The 23,612-nt window shown below is 33.3% G+C and overlaps 1 protein-coding gene across 2 annotated transcripts in view; it reads right to left on the bottom strand.

Annotated features, from left to right (window-relative positions):
• Positions 1 to 23,612, bottom strand: part of LOC126740302 (cyclic nucleotide-gated cation channel alpha-3) — a 438,418-nt gene continuing 414,806 nt past the window's right edge. For both annotated transcript variants that reach the window (XM_050446263.1, XM_050446264.1), the window contains exons 15-17: positions 10,215 to 10,466; positions 9,947 to 10,136; positions 1 to 4,696 (exon numbers count right to left, since the gene is read on the bottom strand). In XM_050446263.1, the coding sequence (XP_050302220.1) occupies positions 4,600 to 4,696; positions 9,947 to 10,136; positions 10,215 to 10,466 (539 nt within the window). In that variant the 3' untranslated portion in view covers positions 1 to 4,599. The remainder of the gene's footprint in view (positions 4,697 to 9,946; positions 10,137 to 10,214; positions 10,467 to 23,612) is intronic.

Here is a 23,612-nt window from a genome sequence, read left to right as displayed (position 1 = left end):
TAATAAGTGGGGAATTATATTTTAATAATTAGATATAACAACGACAAAAGTTTTTTTTTATTTAAATTTGGCACAAAGCAAAAACAAGATTAAAAATTTACATCGTTATAATTTTGTCCGAAGAAACAGATTTTTGCACAAAGGTATATTTTATTAATTAATTATTGATATGACACATCAACCATAAAAATCTTAATAAATTAACCATACAAAACACAACGTCAAAATCGTATAATATATAAATAGGACTTTATTTTCAATTGATAATTAACAAAGAAAAAATTTACAAATTTCACACGTGACAACATGTTTAAATCCAATAATGTACAGCGAACGAAGCTAGGAATGTACAGTGGGAGAAAGTTTTTTTTCTCGCTTTCTTAAAATTTATTTGGTCATAGGATTTCTCTTATTTCTCACCAAAAATAAATTGGAAAACAAAATTATTTAAAAAATCTACTGCAAAATGGAATTAAGTTCAAGGTAATAGAGAGATACTAAAAGAATCTGTACAAAACCATAATTCAAATGTTTTTACGTACATGTCTTTTAGTGCCACCCTATAATATAGTGTGAGCAAAAACAATTACTGCGGCGCCCTATACAAATAGGACAATATAAACGTTACTTGGTCCATATGTGCATTACAATCAGTACAAGTGTACCTAAAAAAAGATATACGATACTGTTAAAAATTAATTGATATTTAGTCTTAAAATGGTAAAACAACAACTATATACACTAAAATATACAATTATTTCATAGTACCATCATGTTCAATTTCATATCATATATACAATAATAATTGGGGAACGCATATTATAAATATTTTTAAAGCACCATTTTCAAATTTCATATGCATTTAATATTTAAATATAGGGTGACAATATAAACAGAAATATACAGGCAGTGCCAAAAAAGACAAGCGGCACATAGGAAGACAAAAAATATATAATTACTATGTTGAAATAATTACTAAAAGGATACCCGTATTTTTCATAACAATTTTTTATACTTACATGCGTACAACAAGTGAGATATCTTGTACATCTATATTTAGAGGGCATAAAAAACTATCTATGTATAATACTCTTTCGCACCAAGACACGATTTATAAATTCTTTAAAAGTTCTTGTTTAAATGTAAATATGGCAGTCGTAGGAAATATTTGTTTTATTTATGTCTTTGTGGACACTATCACTTTTTGTTAGTAGTATAGCTGATTATAGATAATGCAACTAGTACGTAAATTAAAAAAAATAGTTTGATTTATTTTTTGGTGTTTAAAACTACGCAGTTTTTGACAAAGCTTATGAAAAAGTGATCAATAAAGTTCAATAAAACTAATAAAAAAGTAACGAATTAACCTACTAGTTTTTTGTATTTAAATAACTATTCGTAAAGAGAAAAAAATTGTGTGGCTTTTTTTCCTTACTTTGCATTGACAAAAGAGTACCTTAAGATTTTAAGAGAAATATTTGAAGATATTACAGTGGAGATGTTACACAACTTTCATTTATATAACTGGTCAATTTCTTTCATGGGTACCGAAATACAAAGTTCTTTTTCTCTAAGTTAAAGAGAGAACTGCAATGCTTAACGGATTCTCCGCTTGCACTGGCTGCTGCAAAATGTATTTTTGCATAGTGAATACTTCACGTGACACAACCTGAAATCCGCCAGCCCTCACGGCTTTTTCACAATGACCAACAAACTTAACTAATATGATTGTACCTTATATTTAAAACCCCTTTGGACGTTGCGACACTTCCTACGAAATAATTTATTCAATAAAGTGGTAGACGTGTAATGTTATGCCGATTAATCCGGTTTCCAGGGTGAAGAAGGAAAAAAAACGTAATGTCCCTTCTTGGATTAAAATATTGTGGAGTTAAACTAGCCTGTTGTTCAAATCTCTGAGTAGAGGCTGATCTGAAAGGACCATCAAACGTGAAATATATAAGAGAGGATCTATGTAATATAAGAGGTCTGAACATGAACATAAATGCCGTGTATGAACAAGTGTAAACAAACAGACCTCACATTTTAAGTCTAGCCTAGACGAAAGTAATTTCGGAACCAACCACGGTACATATGTTATATCCTGGACACCGATTTGGGTACAACTTTAGACTAACCGTCTTCATTAAAAGCGACATATCTTGCCAGCGGAAGAAGCTCTGGAACCCCCAGGGTTCGATGTTTTGTGGTTCAAAATAACAACTAAAAATCAAGGTATTTTTGCGTCCTCTACATACCACCCTGCGATAGACACTACAAAAAGCATTGTACCGACCTTGCTGATAAAATCAACGATTTGCAAGCAAACCATCCAAGTGCAAAATTTGTTATTGCGTTCACAATGTCAATTGGTTGACGTATTCTGGATTGAGAATTTTTTGCATTTAATCACAACCTAACGCAGCCTATAAGGGAGCCTATAGGGAGATTTTGCTAGCCTCCTGGATCTGTTTCTCACTGCAGATCCTGATCCTTACAATATTAGCTTACATACATCACTAGGTATATTAAATCACAAATTAATGACCGCAACATGAGGGACATTTCCGACATAACTTTGAAAAGCTCTTTAGACAGCAAACCGTAATTCGATAAAAGTTGCATCAAGGCAACAAACAAGAAAAATGCTGCCTATTGCAAATGGCGCTAAGACCCAAGGCTTGCAGATCATGTCAACTTTGGTGCCTTGAGAAATGCGTGCATTTAGATGATCGATACCTGCAAGAAAAATATATGAGAGAGTGAAAAACAAACTTCTCAATTGCTAAAATGGATCAAGATCATTCTGGTCTGTAGCAAAAGCACTTGGTCAAGATTTTTGTAGATCAAAAATTTTGCCATTGTTAAGGAAAGATTGTTCTATTGCAATGACCACAATGGAAAAGGCAGACTTGCTGGTCAGATAATCGCATCAAATTCTTCCGTAGTTCGACAAGGCAAAACACCATTGACTTTGCAAAGAAATCTTTGGTCACAGATATCCTAAAAAAGTTCTCAAAGGCTTGAACATTAATAAGGCCACATGCTCACACCATTAGGCAAATTGTTTTCTATTTCATAGAGAAGAGGTCTCTTCCTTAAAGGTGGTGCCCATCAATTACCGTCCGATTGCGTTAGTCCCGGAAATCACCAAGGCAATGAAAAAATTTGTCAGCCAGAAAAATAATAATCTGGATAAAAATAAACATCTGGAGCCCACCAACATTATTAGCGACCGTCAGTATGGTTTTCGAAAACACAGGTCTACTGGCAATCTGTTGGCCTATGCCACGCATGTTTGGTTTGAGGCTAACGAGAAATATGACGAATCTCGTGCAATAGCTCCAGATATTTCAAAAGCATTCGATAGGATCTGGCATAAAAACCTCTTAAACAAACTGCATTCTTATGGTTTGCCACCAACTCTCGTTGCTTGGCTTGGAATCTTCCTTGAGAACCGATCTTTGACTTGCTGATAACAGTACATGGGTGTCTTTCTTTAAGTCGCCCAATCAGATGACTTAAGCCGACACCCAGTGTCATAGGCATCGCCAGGTAACACCCATTAATGCCGACCTTATCATTATATTGGTGTAGGACGAGAGGCTGCTGTATTTACAAAGAAGGTTGCCTCTGCTGCCCCAAGCCTTATTATATCTGGACTTACTTTGCCACTGTCTTCTTCAGTTGTTTTGTTAAATGTGAAGTTGGAAGAAATATATCTTTGCATGATCATGTATCGGGAGTAGCTAAAGCGGATTCTCAAAAACTTGGGGCTCTTTTTGAAACGAAACGGCTGTATAAACCGCAAGAGCTTTTAATGCTTTACAAGGCTCAGATTCATCCATCTCTTGATTATTGCTCTCACATATAGAACTCTGCACTCAAGCACACTTTGAGCCTTCTTGATCCCATCCAGAAAAGTAAATACGTCTTGTAGTAGATACAGAGATCACACGAAGCTTGAACAGGTTGAAGCATAGAAGGAAGTTCCTTTTATTCATACCATCACGGTAGATGCTTTTCCGAACTGGCTCGTATCATTCATCCTAGATATAGCTCTAGTGCAAGATCTACTCGACAGGCAGATGCGATTCTTGAATATCGAGTACATCAGCCGTCGCGTCGCCTAGAACGTCGCTGTATCGGGACTTTTTACGGAGAAGTGCAAGTCTGTGGGATCAATTCCCAAAGCACGTCTTTCCCGAATATTACAATTTGCAGAATTTAAAGAAAAATATTCATAGACACTTTCATAGCACTGGTGCTACTTGTGGTACTAGAGTACCATAGAGTTTGCCCTTTTGTGCCAATGTAATCCGTAAAAAATAAATAAAACTTGAATTTGTTTATGTTCGTATTTAAACTAATTGATAGTGTTGAACTGTTAAATTATCAAATTCATATAATAGAAGCAAGAAATTATTTGAAAATCAATCAGCTGTACTACTAAAATAAAGAAATCTGTAGATGCACGCAAAATGTCCACTTTCCGCACTCCCGCTGCCGTCACGCCACGAACTGGACCAGGAAGTTCGACGGATGATGTCCAACGGCGTGGTCCCATTGGTCGTGGTGGTGTGACGGCGGCCCTATGCGTTAAATGATGCTTTCCCGATTTTTATCCAGTTCGTCTTCTTCGTCCAGGGAAGAGGTAGTCGGAGATCCACATATTTGCATTTCTATTTCAGCCAATCTGTAATTTTTTAAATCGGTGATTTACATTTTAACGAAAATTTAAAAAAATGTGAAAATTAAATTTTTTCCAATTAAAGTATTATTAAGTGTAGTAGCAAATTCAGTATATGGTGGTTCATCAAAAATAGCCTAGCAAGGAATAAATAAATAAATACCCCATTTAAAACAAATATGGGTAAATGCCATTACGGGGTTGAAGTTATAGGGATGGATTTTATATATACAGGGTGGGCAAATAAGCGTGGTGGTTTTTTTCATTGATATAAATGGGAGCATGAGAAAATTCTAAAAATTCTAAACCATTTATTCGATTTTAGCAATTCAAAATTTGTTTGCAAGATCAATGTAGCTGTTTTAAATGTCTGATCTCATTACTACTCTATATTTCTTAATAAAAGAGCTAGAGGCGGCAATTTGTAACAATTCCAATTTTTTTCATTTTATTCCAAAAGTTTAGATTAAATAATATATTTTTTACATACAGCATATTTGAAAAGTAGATAAAATTTGCAAAAATATGATGAAAACCGGACAATGATATTCTTTGTACGTTTTAAAGTTATAGCGAATTAAATTTTTTTACGCACTGAGTTAAAACTTATGGATCGTCATCTAGCGTTTGGCCTTAGAAAGTGTAATTACGTATCAAATACTTAATAGACCCACTCTAATTCTTATCAATTTGGTTTTTGAATACTTCTATCTCGATTATTTGTAAAATGCCTTTTTTCAGATGATGAAGCTGTTGATATGATTGCGGGTTTCTTTAAGTGCTTTCAAAATGCAGTAATAGCCGAAAGACAGTAGCCCATTCGCCAAAACTATTAGTATAGATAATTTTTGTCACAGAATCTGTGGATCGATGAATTTTAGATGGCGGCACTTTCAATTATATCGAAAGTAGAGGTCAACTTCGTTATTTTAAATGGATATAAATATCAGCGTCTTGTAATCTGCAGATTTCTGTAGCAAATTCTTTATTAATATTAGATCGTCATTTATGCCATACCCCGATCTGAATCCAGCTTGTATTCTGGGCCGATAAAAGTCGAGCCTAGCCTCCCGTCATGGCCACTTTTATAATAATAAAAAAAAACCATTGTTGCCACAGGTACAGACCCTGAGGTACTTGTCCACCCTGTCCACATTGCGCAATGAAAAGACTCAACAATCTCGAGGATTTCAGTTCTATCTGTAGTAATGTTTTATCCTGTATCTATTTTTGCTGCTTGTATTGTTCATGTTCATTCGCTATTGATCTTTTTATCTCATTTGTGTTGGTTTCTCTTCGGTTACTTCGGATCTATCGGTGGATGTCGTTATTTAATTCCTTTAGTGTTGTGTAATTGAAGTCGTATTTTTTGGTCGGCTGTCCTCTTTTATTTAGAAGCTCATTAGTATTTTAGCTTAGTTTTTCTTTGTGACTTGTGACTGCCAGACAATTTTTTTTTCTGTTTCTTTTAGTGCATTTGTTATTTTGTTACTTATTTCCTCAACATCCCTTAGGCAGCCTTCTAAATTTTGTATAGATGTCTTGCTAGTGTATCTTTATATTTATAGTTGTTCTCTGGGGAAATCTATTTCTTCTTTCTGATTTTAGGATCATCTGAGTTCTTTCTATTTTTTCTCATATATGAAGAGAAAAGCAATCTGATAAGGTTGTTTTAATAAAGCCCTCATTTACCTCTAAAACCTGTTTACCTGGCAAAACCAACATCATCCTTATTCTTCAGAAATACTCCTCAAGACCCTAAAATAAAACATGTCAAGCCAATGCAATGCCAGGCCTATCCATATATATAACATAAATAGGTATTATTAACTCCCAAAATATACAATTCCATCCAATGTAAAACTGAAACAAAATGAATGTCATACACAAATTAAGTAAAATGACATGATGCAAAAAACCAAAGGTAAAAATTTTGACTAAAATCTACCTAACAAAAATTCAATCGTATCTTTACTTGGATTAATCTGAGATCGCTACCTCTGTCGAATCGAAAATCTGTTAAGCACTTCGATGTCTTTGATTATTTATTTTTTGTTTCTTATAATAAAAATCATCTTATTCTTGGGTCTATCGTCTGGGCCTATTATTGTCGACTTACGTTGGAGTTTTTTGTCATATATTGATTTTCTTAATGCAAAAAGTTGAGTAATCTTTTTTCTCGCTAATCCCGTTCCCCAAATTCATATTTACCCATTGCTACCGCTGCAGGATCTCACTGGAAAACCATTTTCACATTAAAATCGTCTGTGAGTATTGCTTGAAATGCCATTCCAGGTCCTGATTAAAATTTTCAATTTCTTCGTCTGAGTGGATTAGAGACTTTGGAGTATGTCTATTAGTTTGAAGCTATACCTTATAATTAGTTTAAAGACAAGGTATCTAATGTTGGAGTTTATGCTGTCAATTTTTATTAAATTTCGGGTGTATTTTCTGTGTATGATAAATTCTACTCCATCATTTGAGATGTTTTATTCTTCTCTAAAATGAAATATAAGTCCTGATTTAAGTAAAATTTGGTCTTTTCCTTTTCTTCTTATTTCGGGTGGGGCATTACTGGCGTCAGATGTCCCACTTTATTTTTATCAGTTCTTTCTCCAATTCCATTATATTCGTGGACAATATAAGAGTTCGCACGTTATATGAAGCAATGTGCATTCGTCGCTTTTTGTAGTACCTGGATTCAACCATTCAACTAAAATAATGTTAGTTGGCACGAAGTTTATGTAAATTAGGAGTAGGTTCATGTGAAGTATTCCTCAAAGGCCACTTTGTAGATCAGTGAAGGTGGCTTATAAAAAGTTGCCAATCATGTTTGCACTATGAATAAGACAACAGTCTTGTTGATTTAATTTTAATTCATATTTAGCTGCCAAAGAATAGGAGTTATAGAAAAAGAATAGAATTATTATTATTATTATTATTATTATTATTATTATTATTATTATTATTATTATTATTATTATTATTATTATTATTATTATTATTATTATTATTATTATTATTATTATTATTATTATTATTATTATTATTATTATTATTATTATATATTATATAGGATAGCTAATTATCTAGTGAAGAACACTTTTTCACTAAATACCATTCCCTTTGTTTGGGTTCCCTAAAAAAAAGGGTTTTTGGGTCGTTTGCAAGTTATAACATTTAAATTTGTTATGCTTTATAATATTACTGTTTGGCGGAAAATTGCAAACAAGTTCCGAAGTAAGTAGCACATTCGTTGCAGAGCGTAAGGTTACTGTACTTTACGTGCAAATTAATAGGATTGATAGGATCGAATACATATATATGTTATAATCGACACTTTATATGTAGTATAAATATATATTAACGTCATAATACACTGCGCACCAAAATTAACGCATAATCTTAGAAATTGCATTAGTTTCTTCAAATGTTTTTTTTTGTCCTTCCAGCTCGTTTTTTATTTTTCTAGTTTAATATATAAATAATTAAAATAAAAATACATAATGTGGTCTTAAAATGTTATTCCAAAATAACTCAAATAATTCTATTACAAGATATATAAATTTTGACATTCAAAAAAAATCAATGACGGAATTGGATTGATTGCTCTATTGGATTCATATACGAGCTTCTGGAAAGCCAATCCATGGTAGCGATTTGGATTTCTTCAATGTACTCCTGTACCACCCTTACCACATGTGGTCGCGCATTATCGTGCATAAGCAGGAAATTATCTCCAAGATAGGGGGCGAATGGGACCACATGATCTTCTAAAATGTCTGTAATGTACATACCTCTGTGTAGTAAGCCATCCTCTATCTACAAGTACTAGTTCTATGCGGCCCTCCATATTATTCCCATCCCACACCATTACTGACCCGCCACCGTAACTAACGGTTCCCTCTATATTGCACTGCGCATATCATTCTCCTCGCCTTTGGTTCACTCTATTAAGTCTATCGTCAGAAAAAAGACAAGATTCATCGCTAAACATAATCTGTGCGTAATCTTCATTTACTCTGGTGAGTAATGGATTAGTAGCTACTCTAGCAGGCTTATATTGGTCTCTGCTAGCCTTATCCTGATTTTGTTTTGACTTATTCTAAAATTGTAACTCTCCAGGAATTCATTTTGTAAAGAAGTGTAGTCACAAACCATTGTCTTAAGGTAACGAAACATTGTCAGTTTTACATGATCCTGACCAGGTCTTCTAATGCTACTATCAGTTTTTGCAAACCGACTGAAACTTGCTTTACTGAAGTAAAGCATAAAATTCTGACTGGAAAAATATGAACATAAACTTTTTTTTATATTTGTTCGTTTTTGCCTCTAAAGAGGTATGCATTTGTTTAAAATTTATCGAAAATCAACCGTCAATATTCCAGTTTTAACAATACATGAACTTCTATGTACTTATATAATTATGCGTTAATTTTAGAGCACAGTGTATGAATTATTTATCATCAAACTTAGTCAAAAGCCAACTGAAACCGAGTTCCATCTGGAACCCTTGGAACTTATTTTTTACCTATGTTCTAGTTCTCATTCTTGCTGACGCAGCTGTAGACTCATTGCGGCATTTTCTGATTTCACCATTTGAAGTCGGTCCCTAAGTCTTTTAATTTCCTGTTTAATTTAATTGTAACTCTCCAGGAATTCATTTTGTAAAGAAGTGTAGTCACAAACCATTGTCTTAAAGTACAAATTCGTAAAAATTGGTTCTCATTGGAACATTGTTAGTTTTACATGATCCTGACCAGGTCTTTTAATGCTACTACCAGTTTTTTCAAAACGGACTCAAAACTCTGGAGATGGTTGACTAGTTGACATTAGATCTTTCAGCAAGCTGAATTTGGGTATACCCTTCTTTGTAAAGAATAACAACTCTAATATAGTGAACGGCTCACAAATTGCGGTTTTCTCATTGTGGCGGATTTATTTTGCAAGAACTCAATATGCAAAGTTAATATCACGTCGAATATCGAAACTCCACTGAAGTAAAGCATACAATTCTGACTGAAAAAATATGAACATAAACTTTTTTATCTTTGTTCGTTTTTTGCCTCTAAAGAGGCATGCATTTGTTTAAAATTTATCAAAAATCAATTGTCAATATTCCAGTTTTAACAATGCATGTAAATCTATGTACTTATATAATTATACGTTAATTTTAGAGCACAGTGTATGAATCATTTATCATCAAACTTAGTGAAAAGCCAATTCTATCTGGAACCCTTGAAACTTATTTCTTACCTGTGTTCTAGTTCCCATTGTTGCTGACTCAGCTTCAGACTCATTGCGGCATTTTCTGATTCCACCATCTGAAGTCGCTCCCTAAGTCTTTTAATTTCCTGCTCTAGGATTTCATGTGACGCAGTCTCATGAGGAGTTGTTCTTCCTGACATCAGCTGAGTCATACTCTCTCCTCCATTAATCGTAGTACCTGAGATAAATTAATATTTTTAATGTTATTTATATCAAATTTGATTAACAACGATGGCTTGAATACAAATCTCATTACCTGATCTCGCATGTGAACTCTGATGTCGACTTTGTCGGCTCTGACGACTTTTGTCGCTACTAGTCGAACCACCAGGGCTGTCCGGAGTCTGTACGGGTTGTATGCTCTGAGGGGGAGAGATGGTGCCCTGAGGTCTGCTAAAGATGGGAAGCGGACCTACTAAAGATATCGGAGGAATCCACATATCTTCCAAAGTCACTTTACCACGTGATTCTACTAGTCCTGGGGTTGATTGACTTCGACCCATAGCCGCTAAAAATATTATTTATGATAAAAGTTGTAAGAATTGCTTTAATTTTCAGTAGTAGGATCATTGAAAAATTTTAAATGAACCTCTTCATGGATTTTAAGCTAACATCTTACGCAAAGCTTTCAAGAGACCATTTTAAACCTAAGTCATGCAAATACCGCCGGTGGAATTTAAAAACCAGACCGTAAAACCCCTTTTACCGCACAAAATCCTTTCAAGATTGCAGGAAAGAGCGGGAGTGCAGAGAATTTTAAATTTATACATCGAGGTCTTTGAATCAAACTCCGTAAAAAAATGCCAACCGATTCATATAAAATGCTTACAGATAAGCGCTATATCAAGAACCGACAGTCAATTTTCCTCTCGACTAGTCTGACTGATTTCCAATTCTCGATTTAGTAACTGACAGCCCCGAATAGCAAAGACATGATTTAGTGTTTAGGGTCGGTAAATAATCTAGGACAAGGGGTAACAAAATTAAAGGGGGGATAAGAGGATATTAAAGGGTTGAGAAGCGGGAATCAATTGTGGGAGGGTCACTAGTTTCCCTAATAATAAATTGCTAATTTAAGATGTTTTTGAGGTCACACTGTTAAGAATAAATATTGAATATAAGTGATACAATATTAAATAATACAGCCTAAAATATATTATTGATGTGGGTATTGCAACTTTTGCAAATAAAATTATTCTCTGTAAAAAGCTGAATTTTTTAAATTTCCCAGAAGAAGAAATGTTAGAAATTTTGAAACTAAGTTATGTAAACTATACTTACCACATTACAACAATTATTCTTAGTGCTTTACGCTAGCGCAAATAACTCGCATAAGTTTTCTTCGATAAGAGTAAATTAGTAACAAGCAGTTTAAAGTACTTTCATTGATACTAAGACAAAAATACTATTTTAAATTTAAAAAAAAACCATTTACCAAAAAAATAATGATTTTCCGCGCTGGTGTGGACTTTACTGGATGATCGGATATTTAATATGAGCTAATATCTGTAACTATATAATTTTTTCTGTGTTTAGCAATTTACTATCAAAAACATCCAACCATGATTATGGTGTATATGAATATGCAACTATGATATACTATGCATAATCATGGTTGCATCAAGCTTCTCTAAGTAAAATCATTTATATTTTTAACGCATTTTCCAATAGTTTGCGTGGTCTTCATGATAGGTAAATTAGTTACCGTTGAAGTTCTAAGGTAACCATGGCGAAAAGTCACTCTTTGTCCAGCAAATGGATAATTTTTAAAAAGCAAAAACTACAAAATTCCAACTGAAAAATACGAGATGGTAAAACAGAATTAATTTATACCTCACTGATTCTGCAAAGTTTGGAAATTTTCTAGATTTGAGTTGCTCGCCTTGCTTGAATGAATTTGTTTTTTGTTGTCTTGCACATCAGGGAGATTCATTTCTCCTAATTATGGGCTGCTTTTTACTTAACTGTATTGAATATCGCTTCTAGCCGGACTAACATTTTAGGGATTGTAGTAATTTGCCTCAAAGAGTTAAATATTATCTTTGAGCTTCTAAAATTTTTGTATTTTCTGGTGTATCTTAATAAATATTATCTTTATGCCTTATATTTATTTTCAGCATTGAATGACTTTCATTGGTTGCTGTTTCGTTGGCTGCTTTTATTTTCTAAAATATTTTGGTATGACCTTTTTATTTTTTAAATATTACTTATGTGTCAGCGCACGTCTAATCATCCTGCACTTACCTAGAATAACAGCAATTTGGGCTTTTTTAATTACATCTTTTTGGGTTTTCTATTTGTAGATTTTTTAGTTCTTCCAGGAGATGTTTTTCGACCAGCCCATTTTCAGATACTATAAAAAAGTGGAAGGTTACTGTTCTCAGTTGATGGATGGCTTTTAATTCACATGCTAAATCGATGTATTTTGTAATTTTTTTGCTCCATACCTCTTTTATGTTATTGTCTTCCGAGATCGTTATGTCAATTATCGGAGCCGTTTTCTCTAGTCTGGTAAACATCAAAATATCTGGACGATTGTGGATAGTTTCTTTATCTGCTACATTTCTTAAGTCCCAGTCGACTTTTGCTTTTTCGTTTTCAACTTTGTCTTTAGGTTTGTACTTGTAGTACGAAATTTTTTGGATTATAAGTTTATATTTGTGACATATTGCTTGGTGAAGGATTTTGACTGCATTGTAATTTCGTTGTTTCTAATTTCTTGGGGCCAGGTAAGTGCAACCTGCTTCTAGGTGCTGAATAGTCTCGGATTTGTTATTGCAAAGTCTGCATCTATTATTTGGTTATCGATAGTGTTTTGATGCCATTACGTGGTCCTATAGCTGCAATAAACCCTTCAGTCTCCATTCGTGGAAAGCTGTCATTTAAATATAATGCCGAAAGATTAGCGTCTGCATTATCCGAGTATAAGGCAGCTGCAAATCTTCCATGTAGATGTTTTTATTTCCCCTCTATTTCTAGGTTTTTGTAATAATCTTTATTTTCTTTTCAGGTGCCACGTTGTCTGTGAGATTTAGAGGAGTCAATTGGTAATCTATGGAGAAGAGTGCTTGGTGCAGTGGATGTTGAACTGATCTAAGGTAAGTAAGTATGCATATTTCCTATATCTTTTGCGTGATTCTCTTTTAGGTTCCTTATACTTCCCCCCCCCATTTTTCCTTGCAGGTATAGTCTATTGATAAAGGAGTATAGGTAATAGAAGTGGCGCTTTGTTAGTGACGTTCTTATATTCAGGCGATCCAGTCTCCTAAGGTCTGTTTGGCTTCATTTTAAAGGTGTTCGTGACAACAGGTAGTCCCAGGAGTTGATGGCTTCAATTTTTGAGCGGAAGTATAATTCTGCTTTTAGTATTATATTTAATCTCTTTTTCAGGTCTTGTTCTTTTTGATCGTTTACTGTTGTATATTCGATGTTCGCCGCTGTTGCTGTAAACTCTGAGAAATCTTCAAGTATGATGTTCTCTAAGCTTTACATTTTGCCCGATTTTATGTTCATAAAGGTAAAGTTCTCAGCTCCAAATATCATTTTAATATCATTGATTGAATTGATTTTTGAGTGGGTTTTCATTAGTTCCATAAAGTTTTAGTTTGTTCATGTACACTCAATCGCTGATGGTTTTCGGGTTTCTAATTTGTACGTACCCCTTGGCACAACATATTGCGGGCTCAAGCTATCGTCCTGAAAAATTCCGCGTTTTACTTTAAGAGCTTTCGTTGTATAGCTGGTTGATGGTACTCTGAACGTCAAGTAAGTTTCCCATTTTCCGATGAGTGTTTGCAAACTTTCTTTAGCCAAGAATAGGGAACAGAGTTAAATGCCATATGGTAGTCCTTCCAGGCTACCGAAAGGTTTCTTCTCTTCTGCCTCACATTGTTGGTTACTGCCAAGTCAACTACTAGCCATTCTCTGCTGCCCCGAGCTTTTGATGTAGATCGTTTTGTTCTTTGACCAAGATGTTGCTTCTTTTGATGTGGTTATCTATTTTTTATGTGGTGCCCACTGTAAAGATCTTATAAATAATAGGAAGATAAGTTATTGTTCTGTAGTTTTTGGGATCTCTGTCATTTTTTGGAAAAAGGTAAGTTATTCTTTGGGTGAAGAAATTGGGGGTTAATGCGGGTTAATCTATGGATTTCTTGGAAAAATTGCTGTGCAAGGGTGTTGTCAACCTCAGTTTTCTGTTTCTGTTCTGAACCTTATTTTGCCACCAGTAGGCCTGGATCTGCTCTATTTCTGACCCTTTCTAGTTTGTTACTAGTAAAAATTATTTTTTTTTTACCAAATATCCTATTTTATTCAGATGAATCTTCTTTTCCATTACGTGAGAAACACAATTCTTCCATTATTCGGTATTGGTCTCGGAAAAATTAGCACAGAAGTTTTCAATTCCAAACTCAGTATCCTGAAATTGAATGTTTGGGCTGGTATGTTGAGCGACATAATATCGGACCATTTTTTATTGACAGTCCTTTAAACGCTCAAAAATACCTTGAGTTGGTACAAAACCAAGTACTTGCTTCCATTCAAATCCTCCCTGATTTAGACTATTTTCAACAAGACGGCTGTCCTGCTCATAATGTGGTTGGGATAAAAGAATTTTGAACAAATCCGAACCATCTTATTACTAGGCTTGGCGATATTAAATGATCTCCTAGATCTTCAGATTTGTCCCCAAATGACTTTTATTTAAGGTTATCATAGAAAGCATCAATGAGACCATTTACAAACATGAATTTAGTAGGACAACAAATTTAGAGGAGCTGTGAAAGAAAATTCAAGATGCAAACTCTTATTGGATAGCTAAAGAAGCAGATCTATTTGAGCCTTTTATTTAAAGAATTAATTTTTGTTTAGTTATAACTGTATTTTTGAATAAGATTCACATTTTTGTACTTTTATCAAAATGTATATTTTGTTTTTATTTAACAGCGCATTAATTTTCATCAGGCGATACACTCAGGCGATCATAATAAACATTTTAAGGTTACAATTCTATGTAGGTTATAGACTGATATATGTAAAGCCTGCACCACAAAAATATTTTAGAAATACCTGAAATTTCGCGTAATATTTTTCAAAATTTTATTGGAATATATACAATTACCCTCAATAAAGTCAAACGTTAACGCGTACTGAAAAACAATGACGTAGCAGGCAAGTAGCAGAGCGCTTGAGCGTTTTTTTTTAGTGACCTAGTAGTATTCTGGTTCGAGTTGATTTTTTGAATAAAGCTCTGACTATTATTATAACTAACATATTTTTGGTACTTTATTTGCTTTTTGTGCTAAAGTTTTAAAGATTTTTTGACGCTTATCATTGATTCTTTTTTATAATTGATTCGTTTTATTTCTATTTATGTGTATTTTAGCATAACATCTATTTAGGCAGATAACATATTTAAAATACCAACAGTTTTTGAAACCAAGCATTTCCGATTCCCTCAGAAAAAGAAAACAGTTTTCATACCCATAAAACATCAATTTCATATATATAATAAGCCCGTAAACTTCAATTCCTTCGATATACGCTAATATTTCTCGCATATCCGCATGATTTTCTCGAGTTTCGGCCTCGGGTGGTGAGAGTGTGGGTTGGAGGGCTGCGAAAAGATCCCTTTTATTTGCTCCAGGTGCCCGAGACGCCGCGAATCAGGACCCTGGAAAAATTGCCTCATACATTTTCCATGCCGGCTGCATATAATCTTTTGCCTTCATGAACTCCAATTTAATTCCTATGTATAATACAAGAGGCCTGAATCCGAGGGGCCCTTACATTTCGAGACCTTGCCTAATATCTTGAAGGTTTTTACTGCTTTTTTTAAGCTCCAGACATAGAAGGACTAATTGTAAAAAACTGTTGTTTTAATTTTTTATTTCTTAGGCCGTAATATGTCTTTAAATTTTAAATACTTCGCAGCCTCTTGGCATAGATTTTACTTAAAAGACTTAAATATATAAACTCTTATATTCTAAATATCCTTATTTTTATGAAACAATAGTCCAAAGCATAAAATTAATATTAAACAAAAAAAATTCTTTGCTGTAAAAAAATACGATAATTCAATAAATATAATAATTCACTCTAAATAACTTTACTGGACTAATATTTAGACTTTCGACGCTCCTTTCCAAGTGTTTAGCTTGTCAGATCAGCATAAACCGCTAAAAGGCAATTTTAATTCGTTCATTAAAAAATTAAAAGATATTTATTTTGAGGATACTCATAGGATCATAAAATTTTATGATTAGGCGACTTTATCATCAGTGCTAGATTATTTACTAGCATACTCTTGTTTAAATTTGAAAGCGGTAGAAGATTATAAGTATATGTATGACGAATTCTGAAAACAAGTAATAAAGTGCTATGACAATTTCATAAGCACGCATCTTAAAAAAAAAAATATAACGAAACCTTAGCGTCCTTGGGTCATAGAGAATATTACAGTTTATGAAGATGCCTCGAAATATGGCTTTAAATGGCTTTCAACGTTAATGTAGTCAGACCAGTGGCGTGACTGTAGAAGCACATGAGAACGTACACAAATTAAATATTAAGAAATATCCATTTAATAATTATTTCTGAAATAAAGTCTGAATCTCTCTAATATTTTATCGCATAACGTCAAACCAGTTAAATGTAGAATGGGAAAATGGGATCATGTACACGGGATATACGACATTTCTCTTCACTATTCTGGTTACCCGATATATCCACAAAGGGTAAATCTAGAGTTGAAATATATGACAAAAATCTAGGTGTGTGGATGCAGTACAACTAACCGTTTATTTTGTTTTTGCGATTTGTTGTTTAGTCACGAGGTTGCAGAGTCTGCCTCGACAAAAATTGAATAACCAACTTGGGACATTAATCACACAAAATTGGGGAGCCTAAAAACACTCAAGCTCATATCACGAGACTGTTTTACACCTAACCAAAACTCTTTATCTTACTCTTGACACGTGTAGCTAACGATGTTAACATATTCACGAAAAGATTAAAACTTAAGTTTTAAAGAGTAAAGTAAAGAATTTTGGTGGTAAAACTATTCAGTGATTTGAGTGTCACACCAAAGATTCCAACCATAGGACCACTCAAGCTCGTATCAATGTGCAAATGGAAATACAGCTTTTGGAAAAAGTAGATATATGATAGCAGTTTGGTATAGACGGACTACTTAACAGCAAAACGATTAAGTTAGAAAGAACATGTATCAGCTTTCAAAAATTATTGATTGTATAAAATTTTGCAGCTTTTGAGTTAGATCCACGGTCACAACGAAGGGGTTTAATAAATTTTACGGCCGAATTAGACATGACACTTAAAGAGTATTTTGAAAAATCTACAGTATCGAAAGGGATTTTAAAAATCATTCAAAATGACTTGTTATATTGCATGTTGTAAGTGGTTCAAGAAAATAAATTTTAAAACCTCATATTGTTGCTGTCATGGCTAACGAAACAAGAGATGTAGTTAATTATTACCATGACTATAGTATTTAGGTATATTTGTCTAGATGGAAGACCGGTTGAACGTTTTTGGAATTTTGTCACTTCAGCTGACCACGATGAAGTAAGTCTTCTAGAATGTATAAAAACTTATTAATTATAATTGCTAGATATTAAGTGGATGTCTTGGAGATGTTCAAGCCTTGTTTAACGTAATTATATTTATACTTTTTTCGTTCACTGCTATGCCCACGAGCTAAATTTAATCTTATCTCAAGCTACTAGCCAAAATCAAAAAATGTGGGTATTTTTTTCAAATTTTTCTATCATTCTTCATAACGAGTTATAGTTTTGGATAAAACTATAAATAAATAAAGTTGTGTTGTTGAGCAAGAGCTCCTAGATGGTCTGCTACAAGATGGAATTATAAAAGTAGATAGATCGCGAATTGTTAATAAAATGCATGTGAGAAATAGAAGCTACTTCAAAACAAACTGTTCTATCAACCAAGCTATTGGTATAGGCCTTATGTTACAGGATTCTAAGTTTGTGTTCTGGCTAACTGTATTTCATCGAACTCCAACATTTTAAATTTAATCAATAAGCATGCTCCTATCGTTCAGAAAAAAACTACTGAAAGGGAAAATAAACCATGGATTACTCCTAATATTAAATTTTTAATGGAATTGCGGGATAAAGCTAATAATAATTACCTGAAAGATAAAAGAGACTCACGTTTACAATATTATCGAGAAATGCGAAATTATACCAAACACGCCATTGTACGGGAAAAAATTGCATATTTCGATTTAGTCAGTTTAAAAAAAGGGAAGGATTTCTGAGCAACCGCAAAAAAACCTTAACATTACTCAAGACACAAAACCTGATGTTCATCCTCACTTGGTCACAAATATTTTTTTATATCATTATTAGGCGAAACAAGTCTGATAAAATTATAAATTCTATAAAAACAAATGCAGTCGGTGAAGATGGAATTTCTATACGTGATATTAAGCTTTGTTTTTCATTTTGTCAAAAGCCTCTTTTAAACAAGCAGATAGATCGCAATTAATTATACTTGTATCTTAAAAAACGTATATCTAGATATATGAAAACAAGCAAATATTATACCGTTACCTAAGATATCCAATCCTGTAAATTTTAAGGATCTGAGACCAATTACTATTTTACCTGCAGTTCCAAAAATATTAGAAAAACACAAATCTAATCAATTAACCATTTTTTTTAAAATTAATGAGCGTAATTCCTGATTGTCAGTCTGGTTTTCGAAAAAATTTCAGTACTACCACATCTCTAGTAAAATTCATCAATGATATTAGAACTAATCTGGATAAAAAAGAAATAACATGCGTTGGACTTTTAGATCTTAGTAAGGCTTTTGATACTATTAATCATGAAATGCTTTTAGCCAAACTAACATATTTTGGATTGTCTAAAGATGCAATCTATTTTTTTAAATCGTATCTTTAAAACTGAGCGCACTGTGTTTGTTTAAGAACAGAATTTGGCAATACCATCAAATCCAACTTTTTACCTATGAATGCAGGGGTACCACAGGGATCTATATTGGGGCCACTCCTTTTCTTTGTTTATGTAGCAGATATGCACATACAGCAATACGCTGATGCCCCTCATTATTTTTCTCCGAGTGATTTTCCCATATTTCAACAAACTTTTAATGAGAAAACATGATTCATCAGTATGTACAAAATCATAACTTAAGACTTAATGCAAACAAATCATCGATTATTCTTTTTGGTAACAATAAAAATCAAGTAACAGAAAATAAATTATCTGACACTATTTATATTCATATAAATTCCACCTCTCTGCCAGTAGTTACTAAAGCGAAAAATTTGGAAATGTTTTTTGATAATGCCCTCTCATTTCAAACTCACATTAAACAAAAACTTGGTATAGCATATATTCGTTTAAAAAAAATAAACTACTTAAAAAAATATTTTCCACCAAAAACTAAATATTATCTATGCAATTCTCTTGTTTTATCAATTTTCGACTATGGAGATATCGTTTATCACAACTCTCTTACATTAGCTAACTTTAAATCTATTCAAAAATTACAAAATAGATGCATGCGTTTTTCATTTCATATAGCTTTCAAAAAGCACATTACCACACATTTGAATAATAATTCGATTTCATCAATGTTTAATAAACGCAAATCATATTTTTTTGTTTATATACCGAGTAATAAAAAGTGGAGATCCACCATATCTAAGGGCATTTTTTAGTGCTCGTGACCATACTCACTCTACTAGAAATATAGCTGATTTAAATATTCTGATGTGAAATAGTCTTCTACATGATGTAAAACAAATATCGCCTAACCTTTACAAGGACTTTATTAAATCGCGTCTTCTGGAGGAGCAAAGGAGATAATTTAAACTTATTTATTTTAAGCATGTTCATATATTTGTATTGCATCTGCTTAAGTGGTTTAAAAAAGCTCCTCGTAATTTAAATTATTTTTTTACATTATTAATTTTTTGTTGTTGTTAATGTTCGCCTGCCTTATGCATATCTTGAGTTTCCACTAACAATTGAAATTTACATTTCATTACTTTGTTTTTGCTTGGTTCTCGGTAGTCGTTTCTTCCCTTTTGCACACTTTTTTCTGTATTTATTGCTCCCTTTCGCGCCTCATACCTTTAGGATGTATAAGTTTTCTTTCTAACTTACACTTATATATCTCAGAATTATATGTAATTTTATTTTATGTGTTAACCTAGTTTTAATATTTTATAATTGAACTATACCTCTATATTACTTGTAAAGTATTATAGAAAGCTGGGCTACTTCACACAAGCTTGTATTCAAACGAGTCTTGTGGATTGGTTATATAATCGCGAGGTAGTCCTTATTTGTCATATTTTTTTATTATTATTGTGTTGTAACTATAACTCTGTATCTTAAGGACAAATAAAAAAGTATTGAAGTTGAAGTGAATATTACCACATGCTGATATTTTATATAATCAATTACAAAAAACAGAGACTTACTCAGTACAAATACACATAGCCGTAAAGTGTTTTAGAAACTGTATGCAAAAAAAGAGAGAGCCGACTAGTATGACTCAAACTAAAAGGCGCCTTATAAAGGAAAACCATAATTACACACGTAAAAGATAGATTTTCTTTTCCAGATCATTTAAGTGCAGTTATTTTTCTTTACTGTGACAAATGTTCACATAATGAAGAACATTTTCCATTGCAATACTTGGAAAATGTGGTACAAGCATAAGCGTTTTTAGATAAAGTGCGCTTTCAGGCTGAATTAGAATTAATTTATCGAATACCTGATTTCGGAAATGTCAGTGGTGCCATTAGTTTTTTATAGAAAATAATCTTTAAAACATATTTTTTGCCACCTTTACACTTTTACAAATAATTGTTAACATACACATGACAACGGCCGAAGATGAACGATGCTTTTCAACATTGAAGAGAATAAAGACTGTTACGAAGTTCTATGAATGAAGGAAGACTGTTAGCCCAGCAATACTATCTATCGAAAAAAAAATTATAGAGAAAATCCCAAATTTAAATAAGCTGTTGTTGATAAATTTTCTGTAAATAAAAACAGAAGAATCGAATTTACGTTTAAGCATTGGAGTCAAAAGAAAAATATTTTTTTTATAAATTGATTTTCTTGTGTGAAATTTAAAAAAAAAAATGTTTACTTCCAGCTTTTTCTTATTATTTCTCTTTGCACCAACCAAAAAATTTTGGTACACATTTGGTACACAACAAAAATATTTATTTATGCATTTTATTTAATTATTTCTTGTTCTATATTTCAACCAATCTTATTCGATATCTTCCCTTTGTGTGCTAGTGTGCCTGCGGTGAAGATACTTTTACAAATTAATTTTTACTGACGGTCCTGGTGTGCTTACAGCGAAGATATCATTGATGACATATGCGGAAGCGTGTCGCTCCTCTAAATTTAAGCGCTAATAAGAGTCGAGTATTATTTGGACAGTTTTCATATTAATGTTCGCACGAGGTATTGTTGTGGTAACAAGTTTCCCTGTTTTTTGGTTGTTAGAGTAGTTTTTGGGACCATGGGTGGTAAGATTTGCTTTTATATTAGAAATAAAATATCTAGGATGATATTTATGTTATCGCTAGAATGCAACTTTGAGAAAAAGGTATTAGTTTTATAGAAAATATATGGTGTGCTCAGGGCGGTGACATCAGTCTCTTAGGCAAATAATGTTCTCAAAATTTCATGAGTATTTTTTTAACGGTTTTTTTATAGGATTTTATTTTTATTTACAGATAAATTTTATAACAAGCTTATAAATCTCAACTCCACTGACCTGTATGATTATTTGGAAGAAATTCCTTGTGACAACATTAGCGAGTTAGGAGATGTTAGTGAAGATGAGATTGAAGGGGATGCAGAAATAGTAGGCCCAACGGCAGGGGCGTCGCCAGCAATTGATTTGTTTGACATAGAAAATATGCCTATTATATTTGGGAATGATATTTTGTCCCAAGACGCTGATGCTGACTTAGCCGAATGGAGCACTGAGGATGAGCTACCTTTGTCACTAATACGAGCCCAGGAAATTCGCAAAAAAACTATATGGACTAACTCCAACTCACACTATGTTCAAAATTTTAAAGAATTTGGAGAAGAAATAGGACCAAACATTCCCACCGATATAGAAACCCCTACCGACATGTTTTTGCATATATTCCCTGAGCATCTGTTAGACCACATAGCTTTTCAAACTAACTTATATGCCTTGCAAAGAAACGGAGGTAATAGTCATGCATTTACGCCTACTAATATAAAGGAAATAAAGCGTTTTATTGCAATAAATTTGATAATGGGCATAAAAAGCTACCCAGCTACAAGGATTACTGGTCCTCACGATTGGAAATGAGAGATCCATTCATAAGTTCAATAATGTCAAGAGACAGGTTTTCATGGATGTTAGCCAACCTGCACCTAAACGACAACTCTGTACAGCCTGGCCGTGATCACCAAAACTTTAATAAGCTTTACAAATTACGGCCTTTGTTAGATGTATTATCTGATACATATAAAAATGCTTTGAAACCAAGTCAACATCAAGCTATTGATGAGTCGATGATCCGATTCAAAGGACGAAGCTCCCTAAAACAGTATATATGCCAAAGAAACCAGTAAAACGTGGCTATAAAGTTTGGATTCGTTCCGAAAATTCAGGATACGTATGTCAGTTTCAGATTTACACTGGTAAAATAGGTCAAATGACCGAAAAGTCTCTTGGTGGTAGAGTTGTTAGAGACCTTACGAGAAACTTAGTTGGAAAAGGGTACGAAATATATTTTGACAATTATTTTAATTCGGTCGAGCTGCAAAAACAACTGCAAACTGAGTTGATTTACGCTTATAGTACCATCAGAAAAGATCGAAAGAATCTACCAACAGATCTACTAGATAACAAGCAGTTAACAAGGGGTGAATTCGATTGGAGAGTTAGCACTGATGGGTTGACATTTTTGAAATGGATGGATAATAGGCCAGTCTATTTTTTAACTAATTATCTGGATCCATGCAAAAATCAATGGGTTTCCCGCAAAAAAAATATGGTTTCGCCGAAGATGTTACTTGTCCTGAACTAGTAAAGAAATAGAATACGCATATGGGATACGTGGATTAGACGGACATGCTAAAAACTCTTTATGAGGTTGACCGAAAGTCGAAAAGAAAAGTGGTGGCATGGAATTTTTTTATTTCATAGATTTATCCTTAGTAAATGCATTCATATTGTATCAATAAAGAACGGATTTCAATGCGCAACTTTCGCTAAAACTTTTTTGACTTTCAGTGGGCCTAGGACTTGTGGGAGCTGAACAAAGTTTACCGAAAAGGGGTCGGCCATCAGCAACGGTGAATCATTTCAAACGTACCGTACCATACGAAATTCGGTACGACTCTTGTTCCCACATGCCTCTATATGGCAAGCCTGGAAGATGTGCTTTTTGTAGTACCAAGGCGGAACCTCACAAATCAAGATGGCATTGTACAAGGTAGCTGTTGATATTACATTGATAAATAAATAAACATAGTTAATTATTGTTATTTTTTTAGGTGTGATGTTGCCCTGTGCCTTTCAGATAAGAAAAACTGTTTCTGTCAATATCATACCAAAT

The sequence above is a fragment of the Anthonomus grandis genome, chromosome 9, assembly GCF_022605725.1.
Source record: "Anthonomus grandis grandis chromosome 9, icAntGran1.3, whole genome shotgun sequence".
NCBI classification, from domain to species: Eukaryota; Metazoa; Arthropoda; class Insecta; order Coleoptera; family Curculionidae; genus Anthonomus; species Anthonomus grandis.
This window is presented reverse-complemented; position numbering and strand designations above follow the sequence as displayed.